This window comes from Prionailurus bengalensis, chromosome E2 (assembly GCF_016509475.1).
Source record: "Prionailurus bengalensis isolate Pbe53 chromosome E2, Fcat_Pben_1.1_paternal_pri, whole genome shotgun sequence".
Taxonomy (NCBI): Eukaryota; Metazoa; Chordata; class Mammalia; order Carnivora; family Felidae; genus Prionailurus; species Prionailurus bengalensis.
In genome coordinates, this window is record NC_057352.1 from 11,255,207 (window position 1) to 11,275,645 (window position 20,439).

General features: G+C 55.6%; 2 protein-coding genes across 6 annotated transcripts in view; one reads left to right on the top strand and one right to left on the bottom strand.

The window, feature by feature from the left end:
- Positions 1-7,482: 7,482 nt before the first annotated feature.
- FOXA3 (forkhead box A3) lies at positions 7,483-14,700 on the bottom strand. The gene is made up of 2 exons (XM_043600514.1): positions 14,490-14,700; positions 7,483-8,857 (listed from the first exon to the last, which is right to left on the bottom strand). The coding sequence occupies exons 1-2, from the start codon at positions 14,556-14,558 to the stop codon at positions 7,874-7,876; spliced, it is 1,053 nt and encodes a 350-aa protein (XP_043456449.1). The 5' UTR covers positions 14,559-14,700; the 3' UTR covers positions 7,483-7,873.
- An 803-nt stretch (positions 14,701-15,503) lies between these two features.
- Positions 15,504-20,439, top strand: part of SYMPK (symplekin) — a 35,455-nt gene continuing 30,519 nt past the window's right edge. The window contains exons 1-4 of one of the 5 annotated variants that reach the window (XM_043600449.1): positions 15,525-15,633; positions 19,333-19,455; positions 19,683-19,806; positions 19,951-20,016. In XM_043600449.1, coding sequence (XP_043456384.1) covers positions 19,702-19,806; positions 19,951-20,016 — 171 coding nt within the window. In that variant the 5' untranslated portion in view covers positions 15,525-15,633; positions 19,333-19,455; positions 19,683-19,701. Of the gene's footprint in view, positions 15,634-15,788; positions 16,281-19,332; positions 19,456-19,682; positions 20,017-20,439 lie in introns of those variants that run through there. The other 4 variants (XM_043600453.1, XM_043600450.1, XM_043600451.1 and 1 more) reach the window with 4 other exon arrangements.

Consider the following 20,439-nt stretch of genomic DNA (forward strand, 5'->3'; position numbering starts at 1 on the left):
TTAAGGACCCTGGGACTTTGTCCTCCGCATCTGGAGGACCGTCAACTCTTAAACCGCCAGCTCTTGGGCTGAGGGGTCCCCTCCCCTCCCCCAGCATCAGGTCTCAGGTGTTCTGTCACCCCCGGTACTGCCAGCCCGGGCCCTGGGCAGGGCTGGGAAAACCACCCCTGATTAAATATACAGGCGATAAGCCTGGGGCAAGGGAGACGCTGGATGGAGCTCCAGGCCTGGGCACCCATCCCTGGCAATCTTGTGGCCTCCCCTGCCCCAGCTCTGTAGACCCAAGCACTGGGTAGTTCCCCCTCCCCCATCCCCAGGGCGAGAGGCCTCCAGACGCCAGGGTCCCCAGTGAGGGCTAAAGAGCTATGGAGGACACCTGGTCCTTTAAGAACAGCTGGTAGGGGGGTGGGCAGGGGAGTCACCCCCAGCCTGGCTGGTGTGTGTATTCTAGATAGAGGTTGAGTTAACCATTAACGGAGCAGACGGCCTGACCTGTGTGGGTGTGGGGGGCTGAATCAGTCCCCCTTCCCCCAGTGCCAGGGTGGGGCCAGAGCGGAGGGATTCTGGATGTATTGGGGGGATCCGTGAGTGGGTGAAGAGACTTCCAGAAAGGAGACACAGACAGACCCAGGGAAAGATGGGAGACAACAGAGGTGGAAAGGTATAGAAAAACCAGCTCACTGGAAGAGGACAGACCCAGAGGGGGACAAGAGAGCTCAAAGACCCTCTTGAGATGGAGGAAACGAGGTAAAAACAGAGGGACAGACAGACGTTCAGAAGAGAGAAATACCCAGATAGGTGCAGAGAGCCTGAGATACACGGATGAGACACCAAGAATAGAGACCTAGAAGGAGGGAGAGAGCATTTGAAAGCAGGAGAAAGGGGAGACTGTGAAATCAAGGAAAGGTTCGGGTTTAAACTAGGGAGTTAAGACATCTTGAAACTCAAGTTCTGCGAAGACAGATCGCTTCTCGGCCTTCTGGCTAAGATCAAGTGAAGTTCCACGAGGCAGAGGGAGAGAACGGAGATCTGTGAAGACGAGCGAGGCTGGGTCTGTCTCGATCAGTTGGTCCCCACGACAAGGCCTGGCTCACTCCTACTCATCCCTCAGGTCTCTGCTCAGCTACCACCTCCTCCAGGAAGCCCTCCTTGGCCCCCAAGCTGTGTCAAGTACCATTTCTGGGCTCTCACAGACCCTGCACTCCCCTATCCCGGCCCTGCACATTCTGGATCGTCATTGGGAAATCGACTGTGGGCCCCATGAGGACAGGGTTAAAGCCGTCTCAGTCACCACTATGAACCCAGCATTGCCTAGCACAGGGCTAGTTTAAAGGATGGATCGGGAACAGCAGGGAACAGAATGCAGCCCCTACTCTCATGGAGCTGACGTTCATGTAAGAGGTACAGACAGACCCATAAAATGTGACAGCCATGGAGCAGTGAGTCCTAAGAAGAAAAAAGAAACCAGGGGAAGGGGATAGAGAGTGATGGAGGTTGCTGCCATAAAGGAGGAGGTAGAGAGGAGATGACACTAAATTGAAGGAAGCGGGGGAGCAAGCCGGGGGAAATCTAGGGGGATAGCACATGCAAAGGTCCTGAGGCAGAGTCTGCTTGGTTTGTTCCAGAAGCAGCCAGGTGGCCAGGGCAGCCATGGCAAAGGGGAGAGGTAGGAGAATGAGGTCAGAGTGGGGCGCGTGACTGGCTCGGTCAGTAGAGCATGTGACTCTTGATCTCAGGGTTGTAAGTTCGAGCCCCACGTTGGGCGTAGAGATTACTTAAAAACAAGATCTTAACGGGGTGCCTGGGTGGCTCAGTTGGTTAAGCATCCGGCTGGGGCTCAGGTCATGATCTCGAGGTCTGTGAGTTCGATCCCTGTGTCGGGCTCTGTGTTGACAGCTCAGAGCCTGGGGCCTGTTTCCAATTCTGTGTCTCCACCTTGCTCTGCCCCTCCCCCACTCGTGCTCTGTCTCTCTTGCTCTCAAAAATACATAAAACATGAAAATTTTTTTTAATTAAAAAAATAAGATCTTAACCAAGAAAACGAAAAAGAATGGGGTCACAGGGATAGCAGGGAAGCATCGGCCACGGTAAGGACTTTGGGTTATATTTTCACGGGAAGGGACAGAGCGCTGAGTGAAGAGATAGCAGCCGTGAGACAGTAATTGTGAAGAATCAGCTGGGATGGACGGCATCTCATTTATCTGTGTCTGGGGCTCAACAGAGGGCCTAGTACGTGTGCCCAACAACAGCGTGTGCACGAGCGAATACGCCCCAAACCAGCAGAGAAAAAGTCAGAATGACATTAGATGGATGGACAGACTCCCAGGGAGAAGCCAGGTAAGGACCCGGGGGACACCCAGGGACAACAGACACAGACAGACAGCAGCCGGCTGAGAAGTCCCATTCCTTCCCCACCCGGAAAGCTTCCCTGCAGCTGGAAAAGTCCCCAGGCCCCCCTGCCCGCCTCGCCCGTGGCATGCCCACTCACACCTCAGGCAGAGGAAGCTGGCAGGCCCCACAGGAACCTTTCTGTGCGGGAAGAGGGGGGGGGAGTGGAGGCAGGCGGGTAGCAGGGACGAAGGGAGAGGAGTGGCGGGCGGGCAGGCAGCGGGCAGTGGCTACACAAAGGCCCCAGTGTCTGCCCCTCCTGCCCCCGGGTACAGATATAAATAATATGTACATATACCTTTATATATATACCAGCGGGCTGGGGGCGGGAGGCTGGGGGCCACGCACTTTCCCAAGGGCCCCAGGATGACAGAAGCTGGCTCCTGTGGGGGTTGGGGGCTCAGAGACACACACAGAGAGTGGCCAAGAGCGAGAGACACGGGCTGAGAAGGACACAGTGACAGGAGGAGAGAGGAAAACTTCTCAAGTATGAAAGAGCAACAGGAGGACTGGCAGAGAGAGATACAGAGTCAGCGACCCGAGGGGCAGGGAGAGAAGGCAGACTCCAACGGAGACAGACCAGGAAAAGGGAGAAATCGACCTTCACCGAGAAAGAACAGAGAAAGATGGAGTAGAGGGGACAGTGGCAGAATGAAGACAAAGGTCGATTCCAGAGAAAGGCAGAGCCACAGAGAAAGGGACAAGCCAGAGAGAGACAGACGGAGAGAGAAGACAGACAGAGAGACAGGGCTGGGCCGAGGCTGGGGGCTTGGGAGGCTGGTGACCATGGGTGAGGGGAGGGTCAGGGCAAGTCTCCAGTTTGGGGACAGCGCCCGTGGGGCTCTGGCGCAGCCCGGTCCGGGGCAGGCTGAGGGACAGGGAGCAGAGGTGAGGGAGGTGGCCCTTGGGTTCCGGATCTTGGTGTTTACCTGTGGCCGGGCATTGCAAACAGGCACCCAGCCTGGCCCACAGCAGGCGAGGGTGGGATGGGCTGGGCCCCAGCCCTGGCACCAGTGGGCCCGACACGCCCACCTGTGGCCTGGGTGGTGAGTAACGCGGTGACACCTGGGTAGATGGTGACACATAGGGGAACAGACGTGGTGACAAACAGGGACAGATATAGGCAGACCCAGAGTGTCGGAGACATAAACAGACCCATAGGACCCAGTCACAGAGGCACACTGTTAACAGACGCAGTGACAGACGCACACAGTAATGGACATCGGGATACGAGGAGGGGCAAGCACACTGTTGGGCGCGGAGGGACGATGACAAAACACAAGCAGTGACAGAGACGACACAGTGACAGACAGGCACATACAACACACACTGATACGCTGACCGGAGAGACATGTCATGGGGAACACATAAGCCTGTCACGTAATGACCCTGACATGTTCACACCAAGGTAGAGATGGGACACTTTACACACACACACACACACACACACACACACTTGCAATGCACCCCGACTGCTGGCTTCTGGGCATGCTTCCCTCCTCCTGGTGCAGGTTGTGGTAGGGAATGGTGGTGGGGGGACTCTGAGGGAGGGCTCGGGACCCCAAGTTCCCCCCCCACCTTGCTGTCACCCCTCTTGTGCTCTAAGACAGCACAGCGGTGGAGGGCACTGACTCTGGGCCCGACTGCCTGGGTTCAAGGCCTAGCTCCCCCCCTACACTAACCGTGTGACCTTGGGCAGGTGGCTTCACCTCTTCCGGCCTCCGTTTCCACAAGAATAAAATGGGGGTGGGGTGGTGGGAAGGATGAGGCCAATCCATTCTGTAAGGTGCTCACATAATACCTGACCGGTGATAAGCCCCTAGGAGCCATTGTCAGGATTACTCCCTCCGTCATGGTTATCGCACGCCTCCCGATACAATTGGACCTCTGCCTGCAGCTGGGACCCTGCCCTGGCCCTCTTTCTCCCCAGCCGTGGGCCCCTCCCTTGGACCATGTCACCTCAGGCCTATAGGCTCTGTCCAGTTTCACCTGTCCCAGCCCAGGCTTCTCTGTGTCCCCACGGCTGTCCCTCCATCCCCAATCGCTGGCATCATCATGTCTGTCCATGCGTCCCACGTCTGACCGTGGTACTTTTCCACGCTGGACATCAGCCGGCTGTCCCTGGGGTGGGGGTCACACCTGCCCACGCCAGCCCGAGCTGGTGGCCACCAGACACCCTGACGGATGGCCCCACCCTCCCCCCCAGGACCCTACAACAACACCCGCCCCTCCGGCCACCTGAGGTCCCTACTGGGGCGGCCTGAGGCCCAAGCCTGGGGACAGGAAGCCCCAGGCCTGGCCGCCCTGAAAGCCTCTTTCAGCCTGGGCCTCCTCCCGCCACCACCGACTCCTCCTGCGGAATAATATTTGGGCTGTTGGCCGGGGGGCGGGGGCCAGATCCGGAGGCCGCCTGGGAGAAGCCAGAAACCGCAGGGCTTCCTGCCTCGGGCCGGCCGACTCCGGGAGAGACCCCCAGGCCCGAGGGAGGGGGGCAGGCGCCCGGGGAGACTGAGGGCCTTTCTCTCGGCCCCAGTTGTTTTTTCCAGGAACCAGGAGGAATTCCCCGGCCTGCCCAGGACAGCGAGGCCGGTGGGACGGCTGACGCGAGCCAGCACGGCAGGGGGTGGGGGGGGGGGTGACACACAGCCGAGGCGGCAGGGCGGGCACAGCGACAGAAATAGAGGGCCTGGCCTGCGAGGTGGCAGGTAGGGGCAGAAACTCAGGGAGAAGGAGGAGGGAGGCCAGAGATCCAAAGGCGGGAAAGGGAAGGCCGGCCCCAGAAAGGAGTCACAGTCCCCAAAAGAAGGAGGGAGAGGCCCAGAGCCCAGAGAGAGCAAGGGACAGAGTCAAAGCAACGGAGAGAATGAGAGAGAAAGCACAAGGCAGACCACAGAAGAGGAAGGCATCCTGAGGATGAGTAAAATTTTCAAAACAGCCAAGAGACAAAGTCCAGGGACAGGGCTAGGGACAGCGTGCCACAGAAAGATGACACTAAGAGACAGAAAGATGGGGGTGCCTGGGTGACTCAGTCAGTTGAGCAGTCCGACTTCGGCCCAGGTCACGATCTCGCGGTTCGTGGGTTCGAGCCCCGCGTCGGGCTCTGCGCTGACAGCTCAGAGCCTGGAGTCTGTTTCGGATTCTGGGTCTCCCTCTCTCTCTCTCTCTCTGCCCCTCCCCACCGCCTCTCAACAATAAATAAACGTTAAAAAAAATTTTTTTTTTTAAGAGACCGAAAGATGAACCGGGGGAGACATCACACAACACGTAAACAGACAGCCTTTGGTCTCTGAACGAATGCTAACGAACAAATGAATGAATGACCGGGCAAGCAAGCACCAAGAAAGGCAAACCCCAAATAAGGAAAGGACAAAACAAAAACAAAAACCCGAGAGCAGGCCTGGCCACCTGCTCTAGCCCGGCTGAACGATGTTGGCCCGGGGCCTTTCCTTCTGAACCTCCACTTCTCCTCCGTGAAATGAGATCCGTGCGCTCGGGACATCTGAGCGACTGACACCAGACCCAGAGCCTAGGGAAGAGACCTGGAGGAACAGAGACACCCAGAGACCCACAGCTCCCGAAGGCAGACCGAGCTCCTTCCCCCCACACCCCTGCGGCCAGAAGTGACAGGCCGCGCTGCGCAAACCCAGGCGGGCGCTTGTCAACACGCAGGCAGATGCCGACTCGCAGAGGTACACGTAAGACACATAGTGACAGGCAGGCCCGCGACACGGATAGAGCCACACACAGATTCCTCGGGGCCGCGGGTTTGCACACAAACTGAGACACAGACCCGCACCTGATAGTGTGAGACCCAGAAGGCCCCAGGGGTAGGTGGACGAAGAGAACAACACACACAAAACGGTAAGAAATCCCAGGCCAGCGGCGCCTGGGGGTCTCAGTCGGTTTGAGCGCCCCACTCTTGATTTCGGCTCGGGTCATGATCTCACGGTTTGTGGGTTTGAGCCCCGCGTCGAGCTCTGCGCTGACAGTGTGGAGCCTGCTTGGGATTCTCTCTCTCTCTCTCTCTCTCTCTCTCTTTCTCTCTCTCTCTGTCTCCATGCCCCTCCCCCTGCCCCCCCCTCCTGTTCCTGCCTGCACTCTCTCTCAAAATAAATAAATAAACATTAAAAAATTAAAAAAAACACACACACAAAATCAGGACACCTACAGTTAGCACCCAGGGTAAGAACAGACATGCAAACCCACACAATCGAGGGATATGAACAATAGGTAACAATCAGAGGTAACAACAGGCAGACCACAGAGACCTCAGTGGGCACAGTGATATCCTAGGACCAACAGAGGCCCCCCCCCCACACACACAGATAAGCCCCACACACCATGTCCTTCAATTAACGCTTTGTTTGTCCCTTCCCTTCCTCCCCAGCTTAACCAAAAATTGAGCAGCCCCCTGGGCTCCTTGGGCCCCAGAGTGAGAGGTGTGTGTCTGGGGAGTGGGGGTGGGGAGATGGCCTTGGTCACTGCAGAGCCACCTCCCCCTTCTGCCCTGGCCCCACTGCTGCGGGGGCTGCTATCTATGAGCAAACTGTCCTTGGGGTCAGGGACAGCAAAGAGCCAAAGGTCAGGTCGATGCCTCCCCCAGCCCCTCCCCCAGAGGCAGCCAGCTCCTGGGGGACAGGGAAACGACAATTCAGGTGTTCAAGCCCCACAGGGCCCGCCGGCCAAGGAAACTGAGACATTCAACGAGAGGCAGAAACAGTGCCTTTAATGGTCAAACACAGCCAGTATCCCGCTTCCCAGGCAAGAACCAGATTTCAGTAGAAATTTCCCACACCCTAGCCAGTCCTTTCTGGATTCTCCTGGACCAGAGAGGGGGAATAGGCTCCCGAAAAAAAAACAAGGAATATTCTCACCTCCATTCCTCACGCAACTCGCACCAAAGAGATGGTGATGACACGGCCAACACAGGGGCTGTGATGGCCGTCATGGTGCACAAGGGTGCACTGGTAATGTCAGCCAACCAAGATAGTGGCCATCATAGCACCCAACGGGCCAAATAAAGATGTTATGCAGGATGTTGGCCAACTTGGCATCTCCTATGCCAAGAAGTTCCCCAAGAAAGAAGGGATCACGGCCCCCAATGGGCCAAAGAAGTTGTAATTGCAATGGTATCACCATCACATGCAAAGGGTCAGTCAAGAGGACGTCCGTCACCATGTCCAAAGGGCCAACTAAGATGTCATCCAAGATGGCAGCCATCAGAGCACCCAATGGATCAACTTATGACATCGATCAATAGGGCAGTCTTTGTAACACCCAGCGGGCCCACCACCACGTCGATGGCAGTCATCACAGTACCCAAAGGATAGACATGATGCCCACAGAGACAGCAGTCACCACAGTAACAGACCAGCCAAGATGTTAACTGACGGGACAAGCGAAGTGTCACCAGGTGGGTCAGGCCCCAAGGACCAGATGGTGGGAGCTACAGCCATACCCCACCCACCACGCTCCCACGCCCCTGCTAGGATGCGTTAAGCAGAGAGCGGGAATAGACACCCTGGTAGTACACCCCAGGCTCCCCACCCTCTGCCCCATAGCCCCCAAACCCCACGTCCAGTTTAGGAGGTGCTGGTGTCTGTTCCGACATCAGGTTGTTGATGGAGAAGGGGTGGTTGAAATTGTAGGGTGCATCCAGCTTCAGCTCCCCTGGGAGCTCCAGGCCAGCGAAGTAGGGGGTGGACGAAGGGGGAGAGCCACAGTCCAGAGCCCCCACGTCTTCCCCACCCTGGGCCTCGGGCTCAGGCGGTGGAGGCTGGGGCTGGGGGGGAGAGGTGACCGTGGCAGCAGGCGTGGTGGCCGGGGCAGCAGACCCTGCACTGTTCCTGGAGGTGGACGTCCCTCCGGCCCCCTTCTTCACCTTCTCCTCCAGCTTGAAGCGCTTCTGGCGGCGCAGGTAGCAGCCATTCTCAAACATGTTACCTGAGCTGGGGTGCAGGGCCCAGTAGGAGCCCTTGCCTGGCTTGTCTGGGGAGCGCGCCACCTTGACAAAGCAGTCGTTGAAAGACAGGGAGTGGCGGATGGAGTTCTGCCAGCGCTGCTGGTTCTCCCGGTAGTAAGGGAAGAGGTCCATGATCCACTGGTAGATCTCACTCAGGGTCAGCATTTTGCCCGGCGCCTGCTGGATGGCCATGGTGATGAGCGAGATGTAGGAATATGGCGGCTTGGCATGGGCCAGTGGCCTCCGGTAGCCTTTTGGCATCTCCTTCCCGTGCACCAGCCCCGGGCCCGGGCCCCCATACCCTGAGCTGCTGCCTCCACCAGTGCTGGCACCCAGGCCCGGGAAGGTGGGCCCCAGGGGTGCCGCGGGGGCTGGGGGCGCCAGGGGTCCTGAGGGCAGCGGAGAGGCAGGGAGCCCCCCGGGGGGGTAGGGAGAGCTCAGAGGGTTCAGGGTCATGTAGGAGTTGAGGGGGGCCATGGTGGGCACTGGGGTCACCGGTGAGTAGACCTGCAAGGAAAGAAGGACACAAGGGGAGAGGTCAGTGAGTTTCTACTCCGCTGGTCAGCAAAGGATCACTGGCCCCCTCTGTGCATCTATCCGTCTGTCTGCCTTGCCTTTTCTACAAAGTCCCTCCCATCCTTACCTCTCTCTGTGGATGGCTGTCTCTTGAAGTCTCTCTCTCTCCTCCGTCCTCATGCACCCCATCCCTGACCTCATCCTCCACCCCCCCCAGGCCCCCCGTATACTGAAGCTCACCCTTTAAGTGGTTCTCAAAGCGTGGCCCAGGACACCCTGGAGAGTCTCCAAGACCTTTTTAGGGTGTCCATGAGGTCAAAACTATTTGCGTATAATGCTAAGATATTACTAGCCCTTTTCACTTTCTCTCATGAGTATACAGTGGAGTTTTCCAGAGGCCACAGGGCAGGGGATATCGCAACAGACCAAATGTAGGAGCAGCCACAAGAATCCAGCTGTCTCCTATCGAACCAGACACTGAAGAGATTTGCCAAAAATATAACAGTGCCACTCCTCTCACTAAATGTTTTGAAATATAGTTTGTTCTATTATTTTTTTAAGTAGGCTCCATGCCCAATGTGGGGCTTGAACTGACAATCCTAAGACTGGCCAGCTGAGCCAGCCGGGTACCCCAAAATATAGTCATTCATTCATTCGTTTTGAGAGAGAGAGAGAGAGGCAAAGTGAAAGAGAGAGAGAATCTTAAGCAGGTTCCGCAATAAGCATGGAGCCCAACTCGGGGCTTGATCCCATGATCCTGGGGTCAGGACCTGCGCCAACATCAACAGTCAGAAGCCTGACCGACCAAACCACCCAGGCACCCCCAAAGTATAGTTATTTTAACAAAAAACACAGTATGTATACTAAAAAATTATTTTATTTTTTTATTAAAAATATTTGTAATGTTTATTTTTGAAATGGAGACAGAGCGCCAGCGGGGGAGGGGCAGAAAGAGAGAGGGAGACACAGAATCCGAAGCAGGCTGCAGGCTCTGAGCTGTCAGCACAGAGCCCGACATGGGGCTCGAACCCACGAACCACGAGATCACGACCTGAGCTGAAGCAGACGCTTCACCGACTGAGCCACCCCTAAACAATTATTATTTTTAAACTAATTAATCCATATCTTAAAATTTTTTTCAGTTGTAATCTCAAATGCAGTAAATTTTTTTTAGTGCAGTAACTCCTGATAGACATAATCCACATGAATGAAAACTGTTTGGGGTCCTCAATAACTTTTTAAGCATGTAAAGAGGTCTTGAAACTGAAAAAATTGGAAACTGCTGATTTCTCCAACCATCTCACCTACATGGGTACTCTCTATCAATCTCTTAGGTTATAGAATTACAGTGGTTATAGGTCAAAAATGTTTCAGTATCCAAAATGATAGATTTCAATCTAATGTGTGTGTGTGTGTGTGTGTGTGTGTGTGTGTATGTGTGTGTGTGTGTGTGTGTGTGTGTAAAATTTGTATCTATTTTGAGAGAGATAGAATGCCAGCAGGGACGGGGCAGAGAAAGAGGGAGAGAGAGAGAATCCCAAGCAGACTGCACTGTCAGTGCAGAGCCCAACTTGGGGCTTGAACTCACAAACCGTGAGATCATGACCTGAGCCAAAATCAAGAACTGAATGCTCAACCAACTGAGCCACCCAGGCGCCCCCCCCCCCCCCACCTAACATATATTATGTAGTTACAATATATCGTCGAATCTAAGACATCCTCATTGGTAAGATGCAGCGTTGTTTCAAGTAGCAATAAAAATGGGGGAAGAAAACACGGTCAATCCCTCGACGCTACCAACTAGAAGACCCATTCCAGACTATAAAACATTTCAGAAATGTTCAAATGGGGAAAAACACGCATCTGCACTCAATGGAATGCAGTAGACGTTGCTATGTCTCTCTAAATAACCCTCTATTCTTTCATCCATTGAACAAATATCTATTGGCCACCTACTTTGTGCCGGGCACAGCTCCAGACACTTCACGGGGAAAGGTCTCCTTTTCAACCTTTACAAAGGTACTACGGGGGAGGTGCTATTATGACACCCATCGCATAGCTGGGCAAGCTGAGGCCCAGAGAGGCAGTCCGGGGTCACACAGTAAGAAGGGGGCAGAATTGGGATTCTGGATTTAGGCAGTCTGGCTCCAGACCACCACTCAGGATCGTGCTATAGAAGCAGTGACCAAGACAGATGGAAGTGCCTCCCTTTGCAGACCTGACAGTCTAGCAGGAAGTGAACAAGATAAACAAGGAAAATGTAAAGCGGAGATTTCTCCCTTCTGGTGTGCACGTACCCTCCCATCCACCGTCTACCGTCCTCTCTCCCTCACAGCCTCGTCTGCCCCGCTCCCTCCCTACGCTGGGGTCTCCTGCGGCTCTATTTGGCTCTATTTCCTATTTCCGGGAGGAGCCACCTTTGCGGTGAGTCAGTGGGTCCTGTCTTAGACCCTGTCACTGCAAGGGTCTGCAGGTCCCAAAGTCCTGAGAGAAAAGGGAATTGCCAGGGTCACTCAGAGAGTCAGAGACAGGGGGGAACCAACCCTAGTCTGAGGGCAGGTAGAGACTCTCTCTCTCTCTCATGAGCTTTCAGGTAGCTCTTTTGTCTCCTGTCTCTGAATCTCCCAGCTGGCTCCGTAAGTATCTGTCCATCTCTTTCCCTGTCTCAGAACCTCTGTGCTCCTCCCCTCTCTCACTCCGCGTCTCCCTCCCCGTCTCTACTCCCCGATCTCTTCTAGCCCTGTCCCTCCCCATCTCTTTCTCGCCCCTCTCTTTTCACCTCCTTCTCCAGTCTCTCCCTCTCGCTCATCTCTCCCCAACCCCCCTGCCTTTCCCTCCTCCTAACTCTTTCCAACCCCATCTCTCTCTCCCCCACCCTCTCTCTCCCCGTCTCTCTCCATCCCATTCCCCTGCCAGGTCTCTTGCCCTCCAGCACATCTTTGTATCTCTGTTCTCTCCATTCAGCATCGCCGTCTCCCCAGAAGCCTCACAATGAAACTGGGAGTCACAGCTACCCCTCTTCCCTGCACCGGTCTCCCCACCACCACCTTGGCTGCGTCTGCCTTCTCCCCAGAATGAGGGAAGCGGGTCCTTCGGAGCTGAAGGGAGGCAGTGGACTCAGGGGCATCCACAGAGAGTTGGTAAATCCCTCTGCAACCTCCACTCCAATTCTCCAACTCCATCGGACTCCTTTGTATCACAGAGGAAGACTGACCAGGACCCCAGGGCCCTCCTTTTCTGGTCCCCACCCACCCGGAAGTCCTCCTTCGCATCTGACCTCAAGCTCTCCTGCTGCCCTAATCCACCCTGGGCTTTCCCACGCCCTAGGGCTGGGATGAACCCCCAGTGTCCGGGTGTGAGCCTGTGAACCGGATCTCCCCAGCCAGGGCGGGGCTGAGACTGGGGGGAAGCCTTCAGGGGACCTGCACCCCCATCCCAGGAGGCTGGAATTTCTCTCTTTTCATTTCCTTATTGTCTCTGAGGAAGGGTGTGACAGCGGGCAGAGGAAGGCGGTGTGAAACCAGAAGCCTAGTTTTTGGTCCCAGCCCCAGTCCAGATCCTCAAGCAGCCCCCCGACACTCGGAGAGGCTTCAGAGTTCCCATCTCTAACGGGGGGGGGGGGCCCTCGGACCAGCTGATCTGTAAAACTGGAGTCCAGGGGGGACACCCCAGGGTGCTAACTTTCCAATTTCCTTCCAGATGGGGAGCCTGATCCAGGGTGTCAATCACCCCAGCAGGAGGGTGCTGTGAGCAAGAAGCAGTTTGGGGACCCTCTTAGTTCTTAGACGCTGAGTGAGTGCAGATGTTTCTCTATTGTTCAGACCCAAGGGGGAGGAGGTGGCTTTGCTGGTGGCTGATCCAAAGGCTGGGGGTACCATCAGATCGTATTTCCATTTCCAGCCCCCAACATGCTAACTCTTCCAAAATATGCCCCCCAATGCTAATCCTCTCTAGACTCTCTAGACTGTCCTTGGATATCTGACAGATTCCATACAAATTCTTAAACTTCAGACGGTGCCCCAAATGGCAACTCCTCCGTCCTTAGACCCCACAGGGCTTACTTTTTCAAGATGTGCCCCCCCCCCCCCAACACAGATCGGCAGTTGGTTCTCTTAAATCATGTCCCCAGGCTGAACTCTCTAAGGGGTTCAGCTGGGATCCCTCACTCCCTGGGAGCCTCCACGTCGGACCTGGTCTGTGCCTTCCCCACTGCACAACTGATATCTCCAGTAGGTCCCAGCTCCGTCTCTCAGCACCCCCAATCCCTTCCCTGGTCGCCCGCCCCACCCCACATGCACCTCACACCTCCACAGCCCCAGGACTGGCCCCTCCCGGGCACCCTGCCAAGCCCCGCAGGCCTGGGGAACCAGGAGTCCCACCCTAAGCTTCAAACCCCAGACCCAGAACTCAGGCACGGTGGGGCCCCTGGAACCTCCAGATCTCAGAATCTTTGGAGCTCTGAGCCATTCCAGCCCCACTCCGACCTGAAGCCCAAAGCCTCCTTCCAGGTTAGGGACCCAAGTGTCTGGACCCCCATAACCCTCCTACCAGGACCCCTCCCCCGTCACTTCACAATCTTGACTCTCTAGAAAGAATGAGCTAAGGGGGAGCCCTTGCAGCAACTGGAATGGGAGTTAGACTTGGGTAAGGACTTTCGGTCAGCTGAGGTGCGGGAATTAAGATACACCCCGCCCCCTACTCCAAGGGCGGCCTTGTCGAAGGTGGGACAGTAAGGACGTTGGCAATTACTGGAGATAACTGGAAGGGGGGTGGTGGTGTGAAATCTGAAACCCTCCAGCCTCCAATTAGGAGTATCCCTGCTGAGGGTCTCTGAAAACAATTAAACCACTGAAGTTCAGTCGGGAGGGGTAAGGATCAGGAATAGGGATGGAGGGTGGAGACTGACCCCTCTCCAGCCAATGCCGTGGCTCACATCTGCTCTCAGGCTCCCAACTCTGACCCCATCTGGGCCCCCATCTATCTGAGCCCCAACTCTCACCCACCTGTTATTACAGACTCCCCCAAACCATGTCTCGCCTCTTTGAGCACCAATCCCTATTTTCTGATTCTTAGACCGCCACCCCCGTGTTTATCTCCCAGCCCCCAATTCTGATTTCTACCCCAGACCCCCCATCTTTAACTATATTCTAACCTTGAGTTCCCGCCTCAGGCTTTCCTTCATGGTGACCCCTTTCTCTCATCTCTTCGTTCCGGTCTTCCTCCCCCCACCCCCCACCCCCATTTTGAACCCCATTTCTCAATCCCCCAGCTGGGTCCCCTATCCTGGACCTCGGATTCCCATCTTTGGTTTTTAAAATTTCAGTCCTTTGGATTTGGGGGTCCCCGAGCCCCAGTCTTCACGCGTAAACTATGACCTGACCCTTGCCTAAATTTTTCTGACTCCCATTTAAGCCCTGGCTCCGGTCAGCCTAAACCGCACTCCCGAGCTTCCCCCCGCCCCCCCCCCCCATCCCTGACTCTTACACCTGGTCTCGGTGTCTCCAGTTCCTCCGTCCCTCAACCGTGGTTGGGGCCCCCATTTAATCCCCATCCTTGTCCTCGATTACACCCGCACCCTGATTCCTGCCCCCCGCTTCCCGCTCCGCCATCCCCGAGGACACACCTCGCCCGCCTCCGGGTAGTAGCTCCACTCGGCCAGGTCATGGGCCTCCATCTTCACAGAGCCCAGCATCCCCCGGGCCCGCGCCCCCTCCCGCCCCCGCTCCGGCCCGGGGTGGGGGGGGAAACCGAGCGCTTCAGATCTCTCAGCCGGCACGGCCCGAGTTCCGACCGGTGCCCGCCCGTCCGACCGCCCGGGGTCCCAGCCGTCCTGGGCGCCGCGGGAGGCGGCCACGCTTTATAGCTGGGACACCCCCCCCCCCCCCCCGCTCTCGCCCGCCCCGGGCTCCCCTCCCGCCTCCCCGAGGGCCGGCGCGCTCGGGCTGGGGCGCCCCCTGCGGGATTGCGAGGAGATAGACCTCAGGCGCCGGGAGCCGCAGCCCGTGGCCGCGAAAGCTGGAGGTGGCCGAAGAGGGACGGAGCTGCAGGTGGGAGACGCTGCGGATGCTAAAGCCAAGGGCAGAACCCTGGGGCTTTTCTACTCCAGTGGGTTTCATCATCTCGACAGGAGAGGGCGAATAGCCAGAGCCCAGTATGACGGCGGCGGAGGAAAGGGGGCTCAGAGCGCAGCGGATTGCAGAGGTCCTTACGCTGCTATAAGGACCGTAAGAGGCCCTCGAACCCACATTCCCACTGGACAGACTGGATGATTGAAGCTTCCGACAGCTGGAAGTGCTCCAGCCTGTGTAAATGGTCAGGACCAACGGTGGAGGGCATCGGAGCCTCTGCTTGGGTTCCACTGGGGCGACAGACCATCTCCAGGACCTAAGAGCTTCGTCGCCCGGACTGTCCACTCGCTCTAACGCCGGCCGTCCAGGGACTCAGAACCACCGAGAACTCCATTTCCCAAAAGCCTCTACCTTCCTTTCCGTCCAGTGCCTCTGCCAAGGGACTACATTTCCCTTAAGGCACGGCGCTCAAAGGCCGGAAACGAAGGGCGCCCCAGCGTGGTCTGGCTGAGGGCGGAAGGCCGCTCGCGCAGCCGGAGGTAGGGGCGGGTTCGGGCCGCACCGTGGACTCCATTTCCCGGCGGCCCCGCGCGCGCGGCGCGTGCGCAGTGTCCCGGCGGCGAACGGAAGATGGCGACGGCGGCGTCTGCGAAGAGGCGCTGCTGAGGGGGCGCGAGGGGGACGGAGGCCGGCGCCGCGGTGAGCGGGGGGCGGCGTGGGGGCCCGGGAACGAAGGGAGGAGGGGCCCCCCCAAGCGGCAGGGGCGCTGGCCGGGGGGTTGGGGCGCTGCGAGGAAAGGGGCGCAGTGATGTTCGGGACCCCAGTTTCTTCTCCTGCTCAGGACCCTCCCGTGGCTCCCCAGTGCCCTCAGGGCAAAGTTCCAACGTGGCCCCCAAGGCGCGTCGGCCCCGCCGGCCTCGGCGCGGCCTCTCTGCCCGCTCCTCACTTCGCACAGCTGCCCCGGCCTTCCGGTTCCTCAAACTCGCCATGGGCCTTCCCGCCTCAGGCCTTTTGCACATGCTGTCCCCCCTCTGCCCGCAACATCCTTTTACCCATTCTGCCTGGCTAACTCCCATTCATCTTTCGGGTCTCGGCACCAACGTCACTTCCTATGCGAAGCCCTCCTTTCCCGCCCTCCGTCCCGAAATCCGCCTGTTAGACGCTCTCATAGGTCCCTCTTCCTTTCCTTCATGCCACACGTGGTCTGATTTACCATTGGACCTGTATTTGTGAGGCTTTTTGATCAGGTCCTTGACCGTGAGCTCCACGGGGACAGGGAGGGACTGAGTATGTGTTGGTCATCGCCGAATTCCCAGCACGGCGCTGGTCGCACTGAAGACACCCGGGTACTGTTCGTTGAATGAATGAATGAATGAATGAATGAATGAATGATAGTCCTGGGGTTACTGCGTAAATGAGGGGAGTCGTCGTACTCCGGGGTGGGAGTATACCGGGAGGGAAAGGGAAACAGTGAGCGTTGGCAATAGCCAGAAGACTGCAAACACCCCCAGATGTTCTTTACTAGGCAGAAAGGGCTGGCAGAAAAAAAAAGCTGGTTAGCATCCACGTAATAAAAGGCTATGCAACCGTAAAAAGGAATGAGGGGTTGGGGGGGAAGGGAAGGAAGAAAATACCTGTACACGGATACAGAGAGTGGGCTCCAGAATATCTTAAGTGAAAACGGGTGAAATGGAAGGCAGGGCTTATTATATGCGCCCCCCCCCTTTTTTTTTTTTTTTTTTTACAAAAGAAAGGGAAATGTGTTTATGCCCCACGACAGCAAAGGATAAACCAAAAAGTAGAAGAGGAAGAAGGCAGGGCAAATAAGAAAAAAAAAAATAATAATAAATAAATAAAAAATAAAGTGGGAGATGTCAACGCATTATTATCGTGGACAGAGTGGAAAGGTTCATCATGAAAAAGGTGTATTGTGATCTGGTTAAGAGACGGCAGTCTGCTGGCTGTCAGGTGACCATGCCCCTTGTGTTGGATGAACAGACCTGGACGGGAGCAGGTGTTCCATTCAGAGAGGCAGCCCCGCGTGGTGGGGAGGAGGACAGACCCTGCGGTCCTGCCGCTGGGTCTGCGTTTTAGAAGCTGTGAGCCTTGGGTCGAGTGACTTTCCCTCCCTTGCCTTCCAATTTCCTCATCTGTGAAATGGAGATTAAAAGTAATACCTGCCTCAGGGCACCTGGCTGACTCTGTCAGTGGAGCATGCAATTCTTGATCTCAGGGTGGTGAGTTCAAATCCCGCGTTGGGTGTGAAACCTGCTTTAAAAAATAAAAATAAAAACAGTACCTGCCTCAACGAGTTGGTGCCGTGAGGTTTAAATAAGTGAATGTATGTATTAGGATCGTGCCTGGCACGTGTTATTAAACGTTAGCTATTATTTTTCAGACATTCTAGAACCAAAGGGCACGGATACTAAGTCCAGTGGTTGCTGAAGCCCTTTGGCATTCCCTCAGATATTTACCGAGCACTTAATAGGTGCCGAGCGCTGTTCCGTGCTGAAGATCTAGAAAGTGAACACACACACACACACACACACACACACACACACCCCGGCTTTCATGGAGCTTATGAATATATAGTATGTTGGTGGTAATAAATGCTGTGTAGAAAAAGAGTGACACAGTTGGAGAAGGAGACGGAATTGACATGTGAAATAGGGAAGACCTGGGGCCCGGAGACTAGAGGAAAGCGAGGACAGAGGTGGAAGCAGCCACTCATAGGAGGTCTTGTAGTGAGGATGATGGCTTTGACTCTAAGCAAGATGTGGGTGTGACAGATGGCAGGGAGACAGGAAGGAGGTCTTTGGATACTCATTCAGCAGACATCTGGTGAATTCCACTCCTTTTAGAAAGGGCATCTTTTTTTTTTTGCCTTCAAAGGATCATTAACGGGCTGTGCAACATCCTCCAGGTCTTTTCAGGTGTACATAAAAATAGTAGCTATACTTATCACACGTGTTATGTTTCCTAAGTTATCTAGTCCTCAGAATGGTCCTGGGAGGGTAAACATTGTTACCACCCCTGTTCTATAGAAAAGGAAACAGACCCGGTTCGTTCTGTGTGTCCACACACAAACTTGACAAAAAGGAATCGCTCTATTCTGTGGTCTGTGGGCTGATGCAGGCACGTCGTTTTTTTGATAATACGTTGAGATCCACCAGATTTATTTTACTGTTTTCTCCCACTTCCGCTTTTTGGTTCATCTTTTCAGTCTTTTCAAAGTATGTATGCGTACGTATGTATTTCCCTTTTGTAAAAAGGGAGCAGGGGCACCTGGGTGGCTCGGCCGGTCAGACGTCCGACTTCAGCTCAGGTCATGATCTCACGGTTCGTGGGTTCGAGCCCCGTGTCGGGCTCCGTGCTGACAGCTCAGAGCCTGGAGCCTGCTTCGGATTCTGTGTTTCCCTCTCTCTCTGCCCCTCCCCCACTCATGCTCTGTCTCTCTCAAAAATAAATATTAAAAAAAGGGCGGGGAGAGCATACAGTGAACATTTGCTTCCACTTTGCTTGTTTTCACTTAACATACACTGGAATCCACTGTTTATCAATGCAGAGAGATTTTCCTCACTTCCTTATACAGTTTCCTCCTTTCTTTATACAGTTGCCTAGTATTTTATTATGTGAACTTATCATGGCTTTTCAGCCACTCTCCCTGTTGGAGAATCCTTGGGATGCTAACAGTCTTTTGCTGTTGGGAATAATGCTGTAATTGATCCTTATTTCATAGTTTTGCCAAGTGTGACTTTGGGACAGATGCGCAAGTCTCGCCTCCCCCCCCCCCCTTTTAAAATATAAAATGTTCGGGGCGCCTGGGTGGCGCAGTCGGTTAAGCGTCCGACTTCAGCCAGGTCACGATCTCACGGTCCGTGAGTTCGAGCCCCGCGTCGGGCTCTGGGCTGATGGCTCAGAGCCTGGAGCCTGTTTCCGATTCTGTGTCTCCCTCTCTCTCTGCCCCTCCCCCGTTCATTCTCTGTCTCTCTCTGTCCCAAAAATAAATAAAAAAAAAAATAAAATAAAATAAAATAAAATAAAATATAAAATGTTCATTTTGAGGAGAGGGAAAGAGCGTGAACGGGGGGGAGGCGGGCGGGGGGACAGCAGATCCAGAGCCAGCTCTGTGCTGGCAGCAGAGAGCTGGACATGGGGTTCGAATTCAGGACCACGGTGAGATCATGACCTGAGCTGAAGTCAGATGCTTAACTGACTGAGCCACCCAGGCACCCCTTCTCCTCCCCTTTAAACAAACAAACAAACACCCTCCAGAGTATTCCAGAAAATGGTTGAAACCTTTCTTTAGGCCTTTTCTGATGTGAATACTTAGCATGTAGGACTCTGTGACTGGTGCTCCTCAGAGCTATGTTTTAGAAGACCTGCTCTCACTTCTAGTCCAGAGTACAGCCCAGATGGCAAGACGGGGCACGGAAACCAGCGAGGTGGCTGCTGTGTGTCCATTTGTTCAGTCATTCAGCAGACGTTTGTGGTCAGCCTGCTGTGTGTAAAGTGCTGGAGGTGAGGCTTGGTACTCCACGAGGTACTGCCTCTGACCTGGGAGGCATCAGTTTCTCCCAGATTATAACCCCCAAGTCTGAGACAGACCCTGGATCGGGGAGGGACTTCAGAAGACCCAACAGGGACGAGGCAGAATGGAAAGGAGGGTTGAGCCCCTTGTGGAGTGGGGGTGAAGGTCCAGCCCATCCGCAGGGCCCTGGAGCTTGATCTCTCCTCTCCTTTTCCAGGAGATACGGGACAGCAGGCATGGCAGGCAGCAGCGGAGATAGTATCACTCGCCGGAGTGTGGCATCCCAGTTTTTCACACAAGAGGAGGGGCCGGGCATCGATGGCATGACCACCTCAGAGAGAGTGAGCACGGAGAGAAGGGCTTGGAATGGGGAGCCACAGCCCCTGTCTTGGGGCAGTCCACCCCCAGGTGACGGGGCCCGGGGGATGCCCACGGGGCTGGGCTGGCCAGGCTGGCACCGTCACCTGCCTCTCCCCTCCGTCCAGGTGGTGGATCTCCTGAACCAGGCGGCACTGATCACCAATGACTCGAAGATCACAGTACTCAAACAGGTGAGGGGGTAGGGGGATGCTGGACGGAGCAGCGCGAGGGTAGGGGGTGGTGGGAACATGCGCAAAACAAGACGCTGGCGTAACACCGGCGTCCACGTTTAAGCATTTAGAATGTGCTTGCTGTGCTGCTCAGTGCCATACAGGCATGTTCTCACTTAATTCTCACAAAAGCTGAGAGGCAGGGTACTCTGGTCCCCAGTTTCTACAGAAGGCAGCAGAGTCTCAGGACTTAAAAAAAAAATGAGCCTCGGGTCAGTCTGCTGGAGCTGGCTGAACCAGGACTTGAATGCTGGGCTCCACCTCCAAATCCGCTGCTCTTCATGCTTGTATTTCCTCACTGCCAGGTTTCTGTCCAGTGGGGAAGATGTGCAGGTCACCAGACAGTGGGAGCAGAGTGGGCAGGGCTGGGATGGAGGAGCCCAG

Coding starts and splice junctions, on each gene's coding strand:
- FOXA3 (XM_043600514.1), bottom strand. CDS start 14,558: ATGCTGGGCTCTGTGAAGATGGAGGCCCATGACCTGGCCGAGTGGAGC. Junction 8,858..14,489: donor ACTACCCGGAGGCGGGCGAG/GTGTGTCCTCGG, acceptor CTTTCCTTGCAG/GTCTACTCACCGGTGACCCC.